This window comes from Lissotriton helveticus, chromosome 4_1, assembly GCF_964261635.1.
Source record: "Lissotriton helveticus chromosome 4_1, aLisHel1.1, whole genome shotgun sequence".
In the NCBI taxonomy this organism is placed as follows: domain Eukaryota; kingdom Metazoa; phylum Chordata; class Amphibia; order Caudata; family Salamandridae; genus Lissotriton; species Lissotriton helveticus.
The window spans coordinates 1630623409-1630640844 of record NC_136063.1 but is presented as its reverse complement, the minus strand read 5'-3'; the positions used below and the strand labels follow the sequence as shown (position 1 = coordinate 1630640844).

Sequence of the window (17436 nt, the reverse complement as noted above, 5' to 3'; positions counted from 1 at the left end):
TGATAAGCGTCTTTATGGAACTCCCTGTACTAATACCAATTCATAAAATAATTGACACAAAGCATTAACCTTTACTGTTAAATGGAATAGAGAAGGATGTAACCCTACAGTGACTAAGCTGCAGAATATGGAACCAGGAAACCTAAGCTCAAATCTTCACTTCCTTCTTCACCAAATTGTGTGATCAAAGGCAAATTGTTTTACTTCATTATGTTTAATTTCCTTAACCAACCCCTTAGCAAGCACATTGAATCAATTCAGTTCAGGATCGTCACTACAGAAAAACTCACTTGTATATGGTTAATTTAAAATAATATTGATTTATATTTAATAACATTATAAGTCATATATACAGAGAACATGACACACTGAAACACATCTTGGGTAACTTGTGGCAACGTTGTTAAGGCTTGGGGATAGTGTTGAATGTTTTGTGTGTAAATAATTAATACTTTTAATAAATGCTACTCAATGCAGCGAGGATATAGCCTATCAGAGTGGTCGACCTTGAAGCTGGGGAACTGCGTTCGAGTCTCGGCAGGGGCGCTCAACATTCTGTGATTGTGAACGAATCACTTAATCTCTCCGTGCCTAACAAAAATTAATTGGTCTGTAATGCAACTGGCGCTCATGTATCTGATACCTTCAGGTCGAGTTCACGCTATAGAAGCCCCCCCCCCCCAAAATGCAATCATATTGTATATACATGAGAAATTCAGAAATGTTGCCTTTTTATTTTTAAGTCTTCATCATATTTTTTCATGACATTTGTTGCCTAATTTAAATGCAGAATCTTTTGATGGGTCGGATAGTCTTCGGCTCTTAAAGTCAAGCCAGCCCCCTGGCCCGGCTCTGGATTGGCTCTCACTTTGAATTTGCTGGTTGCCCTCCTCTAACTGGGGCGTACCATTTTAGAACTGGAGGGGCACCAGTGCAATCATGGCAGCTCATACCTGATGCATAATTAAAAGGTACTGACCCACAGAAATGTATGCGGAGCCCAAGGCTACCACAAGGATGCTTGTACAAAAGACTTCTGCCCCTCTCTTCCCTCGAAGGGTATGGCTACTTTTCCAAACCCAGAGAAAGATTCAGATTAGATTGCTACCAGCTAGGGGTACGCCTGGATACTGAACTCCAGACACACGAGGAACATAGTCTATATATAAAACTCTGCGAGGATTAACATTGTACGTAGTGTGAAGTTTTTGCGCTCTTAGTTTGTACCCATGTTTGCAGGCGGTGGGCACCAGCACTTATTTTTGAGTTTCAAGACTTACATTTTATCATCAACTTTTAACCCAGAACAAGAGAGAGGAAGGTAGAAAAGAAAAGGGGAGAGGCAGAAAAGGATGAAAGCTATCAGAAGAGAAAGAAAGAAAAACATTGATAAAAGGTAGAAAGCAGGGGGTGAAATAGAACCTGTAAAAGTGAGATATGTGAGCATGTGTGCTTGTGTATGGGTTGAAGCGAGTGTGCACACGTGTCCCACCCCACTACTTCTTCAGGTTACCAGCTGCTACTGATTAAAACAGCTCCAGTAAAATCTGCCTTTAAATTTCTATACTAAGTTTGTCCCAAGACCATAAAATAGATTCACATACAATTAGATAGAGTAAAAAATGAGATGAGTGCCATTGCTCCTTAGATTGTGCTCATAGTTACAGAAAAATTGAAATATTTTGCAAACATCATTGGAATTCGAACATACAAGTGCACTTTCTACTTCTCGTCAGGCAGGGGTGTGAACACGTTATATGGTAGGATAGTTAATACCTGCTATCCTATATCTTTTGCCTGAACCCTGACGGGTTTTTTGAGGCACTGTACGGCAGCCATAATAACCATCTCTTATTATCGCTGTAATGTGCTTGATGCCCAATAGTAACTGCTCATTGAGTTTCGTCTGGTAGTATAGAAAGAGCTAGATGTATATAAAACCATATAACACAAGTATAAATGTATGCACTTATATAAAGCAGATAAAGGTTACCGAACACACCTTAAACTTTTTTTTTTTAAATACTTCCTACTCCAAACTTTGATTTGTAAACGAATGGACTTATACTTCTTGTGCACCTTTAGTCATCCAGACTGAGAATTGAAGTTGTATTTATTATGTATTTATATGGCACGACCATTTCAAATCAGACATCAATGCGCTTCCTAAATGTAAAAGGAAAGAAAAGAAGCGGGTGGGCAAATTTTTTTGAAGCAGTAAGAGTGGGTAGTGGCACATACACATTTTTAACGGTTTCAGTTCACTGCTGTGTCGAAATTAAAAATATAATAATGTATACATTAATGTTCTAAGGGGAAAGGCGGGCTGCATTACAGAGGCTTGAATTCATGTCAGTTAAACACACAGGCATGTGGTCTATAGCTGATATATCCAAAGTAACCTTAGCTCCGTGCAGTCTCTGTAAACAAACTTTATTTTCCTGTTCAAGGTGGCATTACTTGTGTAATACGAGCAGAAGTGAGTTGGGAAGATAAAGTATTCCTAAAACTGCAGGATGAGCCCTGTGGTCCTCCTGTCGTGATTGCTTTTCCTCAGCTGTTGCTTCATTAACCCCGCGCGCCTGAGCTGGGAAATGGCTGTGCTGATAAGTGAGATGTGAGGCGCTTTGAAGTGTTCCCAAAGCTTTGCTTCCTCCCGTGATTCGTGCTCTGCATTATCTGTTTCAGCGGCTGTCCGGACACAGCATCGACCCTGTCTTGCGGATGTTCGGCCAGTCCATATCAGGAGGGGTGGACATGGACGGAAACGGGTACCCCGGTACGTACAGAGAGGTCACTGTGAATCATGGCGCTGCTCGGAGCAGCTTCAACGAAATCAGGACGGGTCACTCCCTGCTTTCCGTTGTTGAACATTTGGTGTGTGATGGTTGCTTCAGCAAGGTTGTCAGGGAGGGCCTGTTGTGAGTTTCCTCAGACCATCAAGTGAGACAAAAGGTTACATTCACAACAGGTGGTCTTTACCTCTTGGTTTCATCCTGCCAGTATCATGCAACTGCAGGTTAAGCCCCTCGGAATGGGGAATAACTGGGTGGACACGGAATTATAATGCTGTTTTGTGCATGGTATTTAATTTTCCGAGGGGTTTAATGCACACATTTGCCACCTGCTCTGAGCAAGTGGTGAACATGCACAGGGGTTTCTGTGTGGGATGGGGAGGAGGAGGGGTATGGATATGGTGGGTGGTGAAGGGCATCTTTAGTTCTATGGGGGTGGGCAGCACTGAGTGCTCTCCCTTTGCCAGAGGAGAAAGTGTAGCGCAGGGGACGTGGCTTGGCTTCTGTTGCAGCTAAATCCTGATTTACTGGCTGGAGTTGTAGGCAGTTAAATTAGTATGTTTCTTGCACCCAGGAAAATTGGGATTGGGAACAACGGACCAGTAGTGATCATGGAGCGGTGTCCCACCAAGGAACACAGCTCCGCCGGACTCGTAGTCACACCAGTAGGACACTTCAGGCTCTATCTGGAGTTTGGCGGATGGGATACTCTGTCAAAAACATGCAGGATATCCGTTCCCCTGTATGACAAGAGCATTAAAGCCTACGGCGCCTGCAGTACGGCTGGCAGGCAATCTTTCACGGTCTGATGTGGCGGCCCGTCTGCCAAACTCTGCATAAGGCCCTCTGTTCCTAAGAAGAAGAAGGTAGATTAGGGCTCCCTTTGGAGAATGTCTAATTATTTATTTTGGCACATGCGTTAGTGTCAGAGTGTGACCTTACACAGACACATCAGAATGTTTTTGCACATAGTAATATAGGAACACAAACAATCATTCAGTGATTACTTGTGCGCATTATGACGGGGCAATGTGACATACGACAAAGAGTGGAAGGGTGAATTTATTGTGATGTATTTCTGATGAGAAGAGGTTAAAATGACAGATTGGTCGATATATGAGCTGGAGTGCTCAAGGATGTTCATGGTGCCTCCTTTAGGCGAAAGGCAGCTCTCACAAGTCCACATGATGTCCTTAAGTATTTGCACTTCTACTATGAGGGGCCTAGACTTCTCAGCATAAGCTCCCTTTCCATCGATTATCCTAGATAGCAATTTCTCTCTATACAATATTGTATTCAGTCATTCAATTTGTCTTCAAAACTTGTGATATCTACCTATAAGAGAGAGCTAAAACACAGTTCACGGTTTTCTCGCAAGTTTTTAATCTAGCCTGTGATCTGTTGTGTAATATTGTTGGTATTTATCAAATGGTCCAATACTGACTCTAATTGGGGTGAAAATGGTGTTTTCGTATGTTTGCAGAAAATGTTTTTCACAATTCGATTTTACAAGTTTTGTTGTGAGATTTGTTTGTGTTACAAAAATGTTCTCTATTCAATTTGGTCTTCAGCACATATATTGCTTTTTGCGTGATGTGAATGAAGAAACGTTTGATCGCACACACCAGGGAGGAGTTCATTGCCCACAAAGAGGTATGATTTTGTGGAGCAAGGAGCAGTTTAGTAAGTCCAGGGCATGCCCTCGGTGTGCCAGTGGTACAAAGAGACAGCACCCACATAATAGTCGCAAATTGCACGCCGACTATTTGCGACTATTTCTGATTTTGTGATGGGTCTAATGTGCATTATGTTGTGGCACGCTACAAAATCTCCAGTCTCGCAGGGTTGCAGATCGACCAAGAAAATCCATTGCTAGTCAGTCGCCCATTCTAAAAATAGATGCGTTACTAAAACAAAACAATAAAATCTTGCTTGGACCATCATGTTTCTTTAAAATGCTACTTTAATGTCTATATTTTAATTATATATGTATATACGTTTTAGTCACGGGTCAGGAGCTGTTTTATTTGACGTTTAATTATTTCAATCAAGGAACACAAATAAGGTTCCCTTATGGTGAATCTATATTATTTTACATTTCTGGGTAGAACGTTTTACTGTGTTTGAATAGTGCAACCTTCTGCATTTTCAACTGGCGATGCAAATGCCACACACAGTAAGATGACTTGATTTGATCATCTCTACTACCTTTCTGACTGACCAAGTACTTGATTGTTGCAACCATGTGCCTAAAGTCACCTCGTACCCACTCTACAACGGGTCTTTACACTTTAGACCATAATTATTCATTTAAAAAAAGTACAAATTGTAATAAGGCAACACTGAAAACATTCACTATAAGAGCTCTTTTATTCTTCTGGAGGGATTGGCTGACTTTGGTCTTTATGTGTAGTGGTGAGTAGAAGTAATGAAGCTGGCGACCGGCGAGGCCCGATATGAGGGTTGGAAATTCAATATTTTGACAATGTCCCAAAGCCTCTGCAGTACCTGCTACTTAACATACCCAGGTCAAAGGCAATGCAGGATTTATTGCATTGGGCTGTGCTTTGTATAAACAAGGTGGTATCATAACTCCTGATATGATTGTTTTCATAAATTAAAAATACTGTGTGGCAGATTCCTCTTCCATTTGTGCTTGATTAAAAGGTCTCGACTTGCCAACATGCATCATTCGCTTGAAAGTGAAGTGGACATTTGATAATTAATTCATAACCCACGGAACAGGCGCGTGCTTCTTCTTTGGGTTGATGGGATTACTGTATGTAGCTCAATGGATCTGTAGTGCGTCTCACAGCTTCCTTCATTAGTCATTAAATGATATTTTTTAAGTAAGCTTAAGTTACGTGATGTTATTATGTAAGAGAGCTCTTGTTCTTTGATCCCTCCAGCTATGTAGAGTGTGCTTAGTGTTGGTGGGGAAATTACACTTTTACCTACACAAATGTTGCACTATTTGTATCATGTGTTCAGTCTGACCATGCATATTCAACGTTCCTGATTACAAGTGCAGGGCTAAATTCAGATCCCTTCGCAAACACCTTTGCAAAGAGATCGGTCGGAATTATGAATTTTGTGATAATTATCACGCCCTCTCAGTTTTTCCCTGCTCAATTCCTACTGGTCAAACGTGCCGAAATTTATAGTAGAAAAAGGCCCATAAAAAAGGCACAACATACAGAATTCGGTGTGGTAAATATCATTTGGCATGTTATGCCTCGTTGGCAAATTAAAAAGTCGGAATAAGAGGTATTTACCACATGTGGTAATTACCTCACTCTGGGTTAGAAGGAGATGGGGCCACATTTGCAGGAAGAGGAGGCTGTATGCAAAAATGGCCAGAACCTCATTTCTGGCTGCTGTTGTCACATGTGTGGCTTATCCATTTGAGCGGGAGAGCGTCGGCCAACAAGCCCCAGAGCGGAAAAATAAAATGGTAATAAAGTTTATTTATTATCATTTTATTTTTCAGCAACCCATCCTGAACTAAGTGTCAAGACGGGGTGGAGCCAGCACTACAGAGTGGCAGCAGCAAGGCGCTGTGAGCTTTAAAATGCGCATGTCTCTTAGGCCGGCCGTCTTGGGATGGCCAGCCAGGCATGCACATTTTAAATTTCTCTAACCCAGCTGTCCAAAAGCTGGGTTAGAGCATGCACATGCCTCCAGTGCTCTTAGGAGTGCTGAGAGAGTCTGCTCTATCCGATCCTGGTGCTGTTCTCATGCTGTGAGAGCAGCACCAGAACTGCAGTTTACTGGTCCGGAGCTTCCAGGAGGAGAGAAAACACCCGAGGTAGGGCGACATCGTGCAGCAACATAAAAAGGTAAATCAATTTATTTTTATTTTTTTGTGGTGCCCTACCACCCTCTAGATTATATTTAAATTGGTGTTTTACGCTCTTCAGCACATGTCAAAACTATGCCTCTGATTCTAAAACACACATGGAAAGAATCCCTACACCAAATAATGGCCCTTAGATGTTACTGACCCCAGAATGGGGAATAACATGCTGACCTGGGAATACAAGACCCTTTTGATCATGTCACTCCTAATTCTGGGGCAAATAGCAACCCTTTACTGGTGCCAATTACCACTTGCTCTGAGTAGGTGGTAAATGGCCAAGCATTGAGTGCTCTTTGTCGGGGCTGGGGACAAGGGTGGGGAGATAGCGAGAGGGATCAGCAGAACAGGGCAATGCTGGGGGAAGTTTTATCTTCCTCTCCCATGATGCTTCACTGGTGGACTACACCTATCCATGCAGCACTTGCCTAAGTCATCTGCTGTTGGACTGAATGCAAATTTGCACAATAAAAAATGTCACTTGTAGTTGTCGCTTGTAGTGGCCACTTCTAGTTGCTGGGAACAGTATTACCCTTGATGATTTCATGCTGAGCAATTCGAGATGAGCTCACAATAATATTAGCAGGGGCGGCCTTAGGCATGTGCAAGCTGTGCACCTGCACAGGGCCACCAAACCCCAGGGGCCACCACGCCAATGTATATTATCCTTAATATAATAATCCTCTGAGGATGGATACATATTTGCGTGGCGGCCCCTGGCAGGGATTTGGCGGCCTCCGGCTCTGTTCCACTTCCAAACACCCTGACCCCCCCCCCCCCTTCACTGGCCTCCTCGCTTCACCCCGCCCGGACCCCCTCTTCCGGGGCCCCCTACCTACGCTCCCTGCCCAGGGCCGCCATGAGCCTAGAGACGCCCCTGATACTAGATCCTTTGGCACCATATATTTTGTCTGTATGACCCGGGAGTGTCATGTAGTTCCTAAAAATACATAGGATCTGCAAGTTTAGACAACATAAACTAAGGGATTGGTGTCTAGACTGATTCCGGACTCCCCCAAAGTATATGTTGTCCTTTAGACCAGCTTCGATGTATTTTTAGGAACTACATGACAAGGTCCGACGTTGGGCGCATGTTGTGCATTTCCTAAAAATACATAGGATCTGCAAGTTTAGACAACATAAACTAAGGGATTGGTGTCTAGGACTGATTCTGGACATCCCCAAAGGGTATGTTAGCCTTTCGACCAGCTAGCTCACAGTGCCACTATAGGCCCCCTAACCTTACCAAGGAGTGATAGTTTCTGGCAACCATCGAACATGACAACCCTTGATCATTCAGGGATCGTGGAAACAGTGCAGTACCTTTTGCTCAGTCAATCGTACTCACCTAGTCTCAGAGAGAAACACAGAATAAACGGTGGGGACATTTTCAATAAGCATTTATTGAACCAGCGTCATTCTAGTATAAAACATGTGTGCTGCGACAATCATTAGGCAGAAGCAAATGTATGAGATTACAAGCACCAACAGAGTATATAGAAGGTAGAATTCTACCATGGTGCTAAAACAGTGAATATATGCAGGCATATATACATGACAATAATCAAGCATACTCCTATGATGCTGATCCTACCTAAGTGTACCTAGCATGTATGTGGGTGTAAAGACAAGAATCCCCTAGGAAAGAGCCAACCCCATTACCTGTTGGGAGAGAACGAAAGACCCCGTCTTGGTCTCGAGTTGGACACCCCGCAAGGGATGTCAGAACGCTGCTTGTTGTAGCTTCTGCAGGCCAGGAACCCAGTGTCTTGTGTCAGCGTGGAAGCCTCTCCTCTGTCTATCTAGTGTAGGTATGGTTCTTTTATACCGTAAAGCTGGCCTCGAGTACCTGACACAATCGATGTGTTGTGAGTATGATTATGTAAATGTGCCTAAATCAATACCTGTAATCATGCAAAGTAGTTCTTCCACCCTAGGATAATGATGACCATGACTTTTATTCAGAGTATGTTAATCCTGTTATGTACATCATGTGTAGGGGACTATTCTAAGAATCCTCATGCCTATTAAATGAGGCTAGTTTCTATGAAATCGATCGACATTTATTCAGCACATAACTGGGTAAAAGGTCAGTGCTAGGACCCTTATGCAGAGCAAGGTAGGACAAATGTAGGTGAAATGTCATCTAGCTATTTAGGCCTGTATTGGGGTACATAATAGCAAGGCACCCAGCAAGGCATGAAACCAAATCACTGTTCATCAAGTGACCCTGCTCCCTATTGTGAACTATTGAAGAGGCACATACGTGTCACCGCCGAGGAGGGACTGGCTGAGATACAAGCCTTCCCCAAACTGAATTGGCCATAAGTTCAAGAAGTCGGAAAGCACCAAAACTTTGCAAGCGTGGCTTGGTTGTATTGGATTTGAGTTTGACCATCCCTTGTCAGTGCATCATTGAAAGATGTGTGGACTGTATGCTCTCCTGCTGTTGTTGCACAACTCTTACATAATTGTCTTTTTTTCAGATGTTACCATTGGTGCATTCATGTCAAACCGTGCAGTTTTATTGAGGTGAGATGGGGCCTGCACTCTTTATCTTATGTTCCTGCCCCTTTTTCTACTAATTCTTTTGTTCAGTTTCAGTGATTGCTTTGCCTTAGGTTTTCACCTGGGCTAAGTGAAATATTTAAACGGAGAAGGGTCATTACTTCCAACTTGATAACTTCAAAAAGTGCATCAAGTGTCTTTAAGAAAATAAACTAAGCACAGTACCATAACAATGAATATGAAAGCCTGCCTTCTCATTATGCATGGTCATGAAGTGATTAAATAGGGCTGCGTGCTGCACCTCTAAGACAAGGTAGTGTCAGCTCCTTGTGATTGCATATTATGCCATCGGCAGTGGAGTATGACATCTTCATTGCAGTCAGCACATTGCCCACTCTATCTTTCAACACATAGTGTAGTACAGAGTGAGAGTGGTGTATGCGTGGGCTGTGTTTCACAAACCTAGAGAGCTTTGTATCTGTAACTCATCATTTATAATCAAGGCCACTGGAAATATGCAGAAGGGGAGGACCAAATTATGTGGCAGGGTTAAGCGGCAACAAAAGACAAATTATACGGCCTGATGCGGTACATTTTTTGATAGCATTACTTAATTATTTTGTCTTTTTTGACATGGTAACACTGTATGGGAAAATATCTCACCTAATTAGTAGCAGTGTAATATCCAAGAACTGCAATGAGCAAGCAACCTTTGTGAAGGGCCTTCCACTGCACACAACTGTTTCTGGAGTTTGTGTCTGTGGGATGCACAACTCATTCACTTGAGTATATTTATCCAGCTACCTTTTCATTAAATGAAGACGCGCCCAAGCTAATATCCATCTTGGTTTCATTGTTGGTGGGGTTTAGAGTCCTATCATTGACTGCTTCAGAAGTTTAGACCATGTCCTGTTTCACCGTAATTGATGTGCTGTGGCTAAAGTACTACTGTTGTGTTTGTCTGCTTCAGGGCCAGACCGGTCATTACTGTGGACGTCTCCATCTTCCTTCCCGCTTCCATTGATATCACAGCCCTGCAGTGCCAGGACGACGTACAGAAGTACAACTGCCTCAACGTCACCGTCTGCTTTCAGTTCAAAGGAAAGCATGTACCAGGGGAAATAGGTAATGTACAGAGTTCTGGTGAAAAGCTCTCGAGTTTCCGTCTCATCTTTTAATATGATGAACATCTTTGAAAGCGGGTATTCTTCCATCCACCATTTAACGTAGGCCTGTGTGTTTAAAATGGTCATTCAGTACAGCCAAAAACAGATGCCCTTTGCAGATATTAATGTATATGTGCCATGGGCCAACTAAAACATCTCCTTATTAACGACTGAAATGGTGGCAGACATGCTTTTTAAAGTTATACCGGTGGCCATCATGGTAAAGAGGAATATTAAGTAAGTGTTATACAATGTATTTGCCTTTAAACTCTCTTTTACTACAAGTGGTATAATGGCATTGTCACTGCCACATCAACCCTCCCCTTTTTTGTGGTGCTGTTTGGAGGACAATTCTAGTAATTCTTGTGTTGATGGCACAGGCATCTGGTAATGTTTCCTTCATCCACTTTGAGTCCTCATAAGACAACATTTTCTTCCCATTCTTTTCATCTGTTTAGTGCATTTACTGTGACTTCTTCCCTGCTCACAGTCCTAGCAATTGCACCTGGACACGTTTTGATATTATTGTATTTCCCCTTCTCTGCTGCTTCTGAGGGGTCGTGCGGTGAAAGTGGCAAAATAGCTGACTGTTGCAAATGTATTTGCCAGTTTAGCTTTGTAGTGAGTAGCGTTGAGTTTGATTGTACTATCTGTTAGGCTTTAACTGAAAATGAGTGTTGCTGGGCCCCACTGGTAACCACTGGCTTAAATTAAGCACTGCTCAGCTGAATCCGCTTTGTCGAGCTGGTCTTGCCACAATAAAAATGTTCTCCGTCAAGTGATGCACTTCCCTTAGGAGCTCAGTTTAGGCCTCATCAATTAGGCGCCATATCTAATACAAATCTGAAAAATATGCATGTGTTGTTGAACTCTGCTTCCTGTTTTTGGTTAGTATATTATGCATGTGTTGCTGAATTCTGCTTCTTGTTTTTACTTCGTATTGTATGCATTTGTTGTTGAATTCTGCTTCCTGTTTTTTGTTATTATATTATGCATGTGTTGTAGAATTCTGCTTCTTGTTTTTACTTCATATAGTATGCATGTGTTGTTAAATTCTACTTTCTACTTTTTGTTAGTATATTATGCATGTGTTGTAGAATTCTGCTTCTTGTTTTTACTTCGTATAGTATGCATGTGTTGTTAAATTCTGCGTTCTACTTTTTGTTAGTATATTATGCATGTGTTGTAGAATTCTGCTTCTTGTTTTTACTTCGTATAGTATGCATGTGTTGTTAAATTCTGCTTTCTACTTTTTGTTAGTATATTATGCATGTGTTGTTGGATTCTGCTTCTTGTTTTTACTTCGTATAGTATGCCTGTGTTGTTAAATTCTGCTTTCTATTTTTAGGTTTCGCCTCGCCGAAAGCTGCGCAGCAGACTTTTGCGCAAGACGAAAACTTTTGTTTACCAGTATGGACAAAAGTCCCACCTCTCTGTTCCATTGGCTAGCTCCATAAATGGAGGCTAGCCATTGGAAGAGCGAGGCGTCCGTCTTTCAGCGAGGCGATTGGTGGGCGTTCCCGGCGATTTTTTCTCATCCTGCCCCTTTGACAACGTCATTGCGGTGGTGGGCGGTTCCTATTTATTTTTGGGACGCCATGTTTTTTTTATCATTTGTCGCCGGAGTGAGTGCGTCCTTGTTTTTTTCTCAAGCGAGGTGCGTTGTCTCCTGTAATGCTAATCACTTTATTCCACTGAGTGAACTAATGGGGGTTGTGAATGGCGCACATTGAGAAGTACATCGCTTCTGGGCACTACACTTTATTCTGGGGGTATAGAAAGTGAAGTACACGGAGATGTATTCGTGTTCAACCGATTACGCACTTCGGTCAAATGGGTGGTCGGGGCTGACATCCGGGTCTCATTGACCTGATCGTTGCAATGACGTCTCTAGACCGCGCATCTTGCTTGCAAATTATTTTATTTTTCCTCTAGCATAAGCATGAGTATACTGCACTGTATTCAAATGCTGCCAAATTCATAGCATTGCACGAACAGCAATAGAATCGTTTCAGGTGTGTAAATCTGAGCGTCAAGTTCTAAGTTCACCATCTGACACCGTACCCCACCGGGGAGCACGGAAACGCGTTATGCGCACTGAAAAGAGCAGTCTTGTATTTAGAGAGAGGTCTGTCTGTACGTGCATCCCTCGGAGAAGCGCCTTCTTGGAGGTGGGGCTGGCGGGGCCTCGGGGGTGTTCTTTCCTTGACAGTCCAGAAAGACCTTGGCTTGTCGCACTGTCGAGTCGCTACATTTTCTTACAAGCACACACTAGACATCCACTTGAATATGATAGCAGTCGTGTTTCCATTCCAGGGTGTGCTGTTGTGTCAACTGTCCGGGCACCTGCGCGACAAGTGTTTTGTGGGTTTTAAACAGGAGAAACTTTGTGAGAGTATGCCGGGCTCTCTACACCGCACGTGACTGGTCATGGTACACTCTACAGGGCTGACTTACGGTTTATGGCCCGCCAGTCACGTGACGGCAGTACTCCTTGGAGGGGTACACTGATTACTGAAAACCTCTGAGGAATATTAGAAGTATGACGCGTGTACACTATAAGTTCATATTGAAACCAGGGATGAGGCAGAAAGAGCAGTCAGAGGCAGATGGGAGGGAGGGAGTGGTGAGAGTGGGATGGCTAGACCGACGGATAGAATATAGAAAGACTGTCGGACCAGATCAGTGGCGTAACAATAACCCCCGCGGCCCGGGTATGTGTGTGTGTGGAGGGGGGGGTGTTAAGGGCGAGCTCTAAGGAGTCCCCATCGACACTGTGCAAGAGGGGGGGGGGATGAGAGGGGGCACCGCAAAATCCGTTCCGCCGCTGTGACAGACGTACAGACAGAAGTACGCACGCGTTTCTCGTGACTGCGTCGGGTTCCTCTTTCCACGCCACAGTCCAGCCCACACATGAGACGCACCGACCTTCCATTACGGGGTCAGCAGTGCCACACGTTGTACTGGAAGTAGGGAAGCGTGTGGCCTGAAGGGCAAGTCGTGCAATGGATGGGGTCTGGTGTAGGCAGACCCTTTGGACAGCCAATGTAGAACGGCGACTTCGCAGATTGCATTGATAAAAGACCAGCCTAACATGTGTGCAATAACGTGAATAGTGCAACGTGGGGGTTGTAGTGCAAGTACTGCAACATGTGGGCTGAGTAAGTAGTGCAACAATCCGGCTGCAGCTTAAGGTAAGAGGCCGGTGAGCTGTAGTGTAAACAGAGGCGCGTGGATAGAGCTGCAGTAGCACATCTGCGAGCTATAATGCAAGTGAGAACACACAGCACGTGTGTTGTGGCATCAAAACAACTTCCTTTGGGCTAGTAGTATGTCTGTGGGCTGCAGTGCGAGCAGCGCAGCCTGTGGTTGTAGTGTAAAGATGCAATGAGCGGCGAGGAGCCCAGCAGGTGGCAGATACAGCTCTCTCTGACTGTATTTCTGAGAGCTGTTAATCCGATTGCCAAGGCGCTGCCAGTCGCGTGGAGGTGTGCTCCTTGGCACGCAGCGATCAGTATGGCCACTTACCGGATATGGACCGCGCCACCCGAACCCTACTACTGCCCCCTGCAGACAGGCTTCGGGAGAGGCCGGCTCCGGGTGGATGGCGCCTGCAGAGGCTGCGAGAAGTCGACATAAAGGGCCCCAGGCACTCCTCCTCTGTGGGACGAGGTGCGCTGCCCACAGCGTGAAATATTGATGGCGGGCGCCGCAGGCTGGGCCGTTTCATGTCCCACACACCGCAGAACACAACTTGTTGCCGGGGGGAGCAGGATTAATTGGCTGTCAGTACAAACACTCTCCGAAATACCACCGAAAATGCGGGGTGTGTGAGCGTGCGGCTAATTGAGCGCGGCTCTGCGGGGGATTGGATGTAGGTCACGCGCAGATACCTTTAAACAGGGTAGGAGATGCCAGTTTGTGTTCAGTGATAGTCCGAGGCCGTGCAGTGCTGAGGCCCCACGGATGTGCGCCATGGACTCATCTGCACACTCCACGCAGGGGACACTTTTACTCACCAATGAGTTTTTACCTGCTGGAATCCCACGTCTTTCAGACGCGTTCACTTTACCCGAGGCGCCACATGATTGAAACACATGGATAACTAGCATGGCAAACAGGTGTGACACACCAAGGTCACACGTGAACTCCGCGCTGCGCCTCCAACGACATAGGTGCACACAGACGCTTTTGGTGGGTGGGGCTGCGGGGGCTGGGTGTGGAGCAGCAAAGCTTGACCCTGCATTTCGGAGGCGGTTACACACACGGGGTTGCGTGTCGGGGCGTCAAAGCAAGGCCTCTTACCTCACAGGCACCAGTTTGTGACAGAGCGTAATGAAGGGGGCTGCACACAGGGCCATGAGTGTGTGTGTGTGTGGGGGGGGGTACTCTTCACACATAAGCACTAGAGCACGACGCTAGTCGGATCTGTGTGTGATTGTAGGGTGGGACAGTGGGAGGCAAGGAGTGTGCACACATACACCTGGGACTGACGCCACGACCCGAAGGTGGCTGCACACTGGAGGGTTTTTGATGAGTATGTCTGGGGCGGGAGCGCTGGACTCTGTAATCTACCTATGGCCTAGAAGTTGGCAGTGCACCCTTGCGGTGGCTCCACGCATGTATGTGTGTGGTGACGCTCCACATGCACCACTGGATGGCGCTTGACCTGTAGGGCTCGGGTGTACATGCAAATACACCTGAGAGTGACTGGCCCTGTACTCGGGCAGTCGCTGCACACATAGGGTAGTGGACGAATACACCGCAGTGCACAGGACAGCAGCAGGCTTACACTCTTTTGACACATACAGTCTGCTCCGGCATGCCAGCATGAGCTCTGTGCTGACAGTTTCTGACCCCCAGTGACCAGGAGACCCAGGCACATGTACAGCACACGAGCGGTTGGCGGGAAAGCTTCTCTTCCTCGAATCCCCTCGGCCGCGGTTATTCGGTCCTAGGGAGTGCAGAGTGACTGCAGAGTGCTAGGGAGTGCAGAGTGACTGCAGAGTGCTAGGGAGTGCATAGTGACTAGGGAGTGCTAGGGAGTGCAGAGTGCTAGGGAGTGCAGAGTGACTAGGGAGGGCTAGGGAGTGCAGAGTGACTGCAGAGTGACTGCAGAGTGCTAGGGAGTGCAGAGTGACTGCAGAGTGCTAGGGAGTGCAGAGTGACTAGGGAGTGCTAGGGAGTGCAGAGTGCTAGGGAGTGCAGAGTGCTAGGGAGTGCAGAGTGACTAGGGAGGGCTAGGGAATGCAGAGTGACTGGGGAGTGCTAGGGAGTGCAGAGTGACTAGGGAGTGCTAGGGAGTGCAGAGTGCTAGGGAGTGCAGAGTGCTAGGGAGTGCAGAGTGACTAGGGAGGGCTAGGGACAGCAGAGTGACTGCAGAGATTAAGCTAATGGCAATGTAAATGACAATGCCATTTATTTATCTGTTTTCAAAACCAACACATAAATACAAATTTTGTCATTTACAATGCCAATAGGTCTAACTTTTCCAAAGGCGAAACCATTGCATTGTAAATGCTTGTTGTTAGTGTATTATGCATGTGTTGCTGAATTCTGCTTCTTATTTTTACTTCGTATAGTATGCATGTGTTGTTAAATTATGCTTCCTGTTTTTTGTTAGTATATTATGCAGGTTTTGCTGAATTCTGCTTCTTGTTTTTACTTCGTATGGTATGCATGTGTTGTTGAATTATGCTTCCTGTGTTTTGTTAGTATGTTATGCATGTTTTGCTGAATTGTGCTTCTTGTTTTTACTTCGTATAGTATGCATGTGTTGTTAAATTCTGCTTTCTACTTTTTGTTAGTGTATTATTCATGTGTTGCTGAACTCTGCTTCTTGTTTTTCTTAGTATGTTATGCATTTGTTGTTGAATTGAGCTTCTTGTTTTTACTTCCTATAGCATGCAAGTGTTGTTGAACTCGGCTTCCTGTTTTTTAAAGTATATTATGCATGTTTTGTTGAAGTATGCTTCTTGTTTTTACGTCGTATAATACACGTTGTTGAATTCTGCTTCCTGTTTCTTCTTGGTATATTTCCTAAATACTTTTAAAGTGGCTATAAAAATAAATCAGGATATCTAAACTGTGACCTACCAATAGCATATAACACAAGGTTATAGATGAATTTTGGGTTTATCCCCTCTTCAGATTATCTGTAGTGTCTGAATACTGACGATGCATTGTATATATAGCTAGTTCCTGGCTTTCCCATACATTTGTGTCTACATTTTGAAGGAACATTTTAACTGGGTTAAACTCTGTTTGTTTACCAAGGCACTTTTATTGCCACCGTATTTAGTCCTCTGGGCTTGAAAGCGCTGTTTACATCTGTTATGCATTTCCTCTGTGTCAATGATGTTTATCCTGGCATTTCCTGAGACGAAGGAAGAGCTCTGTAGCCCAACTGGCTAGCAGGCAAATGCATCCTGATCAGGCTGGGAAGAAGCTTATACAATACCCTCAAGCCACTAATATTTATGACAAATGGGTTCTGTCCCCTCACCCACAGACTTGGAAACGTTTCTGGTGCAGTATTCCTTACCCCACATGCAGTCCCTCCCGTATTACCCGTATTGTCTTGGAACGTGCATCTTACATCACAAGCAGTCCCATTAGAAATGTCTATGTGGGAATGAATATGTGTGGAGTTATTTTGGGGTTCTTTGGTCTGGCGTCTAGGGGTGCGTGGCATCCACATGGTAGACAGTCTGTACTCTGTTTATGATTCTATGTTTGGGTGTCCAATGTTAATGTGTAACAGGCCTGAGAAGCCAAGGCAGCCTTTCAGAACAATCACTGACTGCAGAAATGTTGCTCATTTAGTTTTATTGCATTCCTGGAGTTGGAAAGAAGAAATGTGCTTTGTAACCTGACCATGGAGGCTGGGGCGCTGAGAGGGAGTGCTAAGGAGCACGCGCAGGGGGCGTGTCCAAGGGCGGGCAAGTAGGTCATCCTGATTGGCAGCAAATATACAGTGGGCTTCAGGAACCCATCATTGGTTCCGGCCAATCTCAAGCCAAGTGCATAGTATACATTAGCAATATTTCACACAATGGCTGATATATAAATAAGTAAGTGCAGGACAGTATTTGCACTTCTCAGTTGAGGT

At 44.7% G+C, this 17436-nt stretch overlaps 1 protein-coding gene across 1 annotated transcript in view; it reads left to right on the top strand.

Moving 5' to 3' along the window:
* ITGA9 (integrin subunit alpha 9) overlaps positions 1 to 17436 on the top strand; it is a 913294-nt gene that overhangs the window by 196897 nt on the left and 698961 nt on the right. Inside the window, exons 12-14 of the mRNA XM_078688268.1 lie at positions 2689 to 2779; positions 9138 to 9183; positions 10130 to 10284. Coding sequence (XP_078544394.1) covers positions 2689 to 2779; positions 9138 to 9183; positions 10130 to 10284 — 292 coding nt within the window. The remainder of the gene's footprint in view (positions 1 to 2688; positions 2780 to 9137; positions 9184 to 10129; positions 10285 to 17436) is intronic.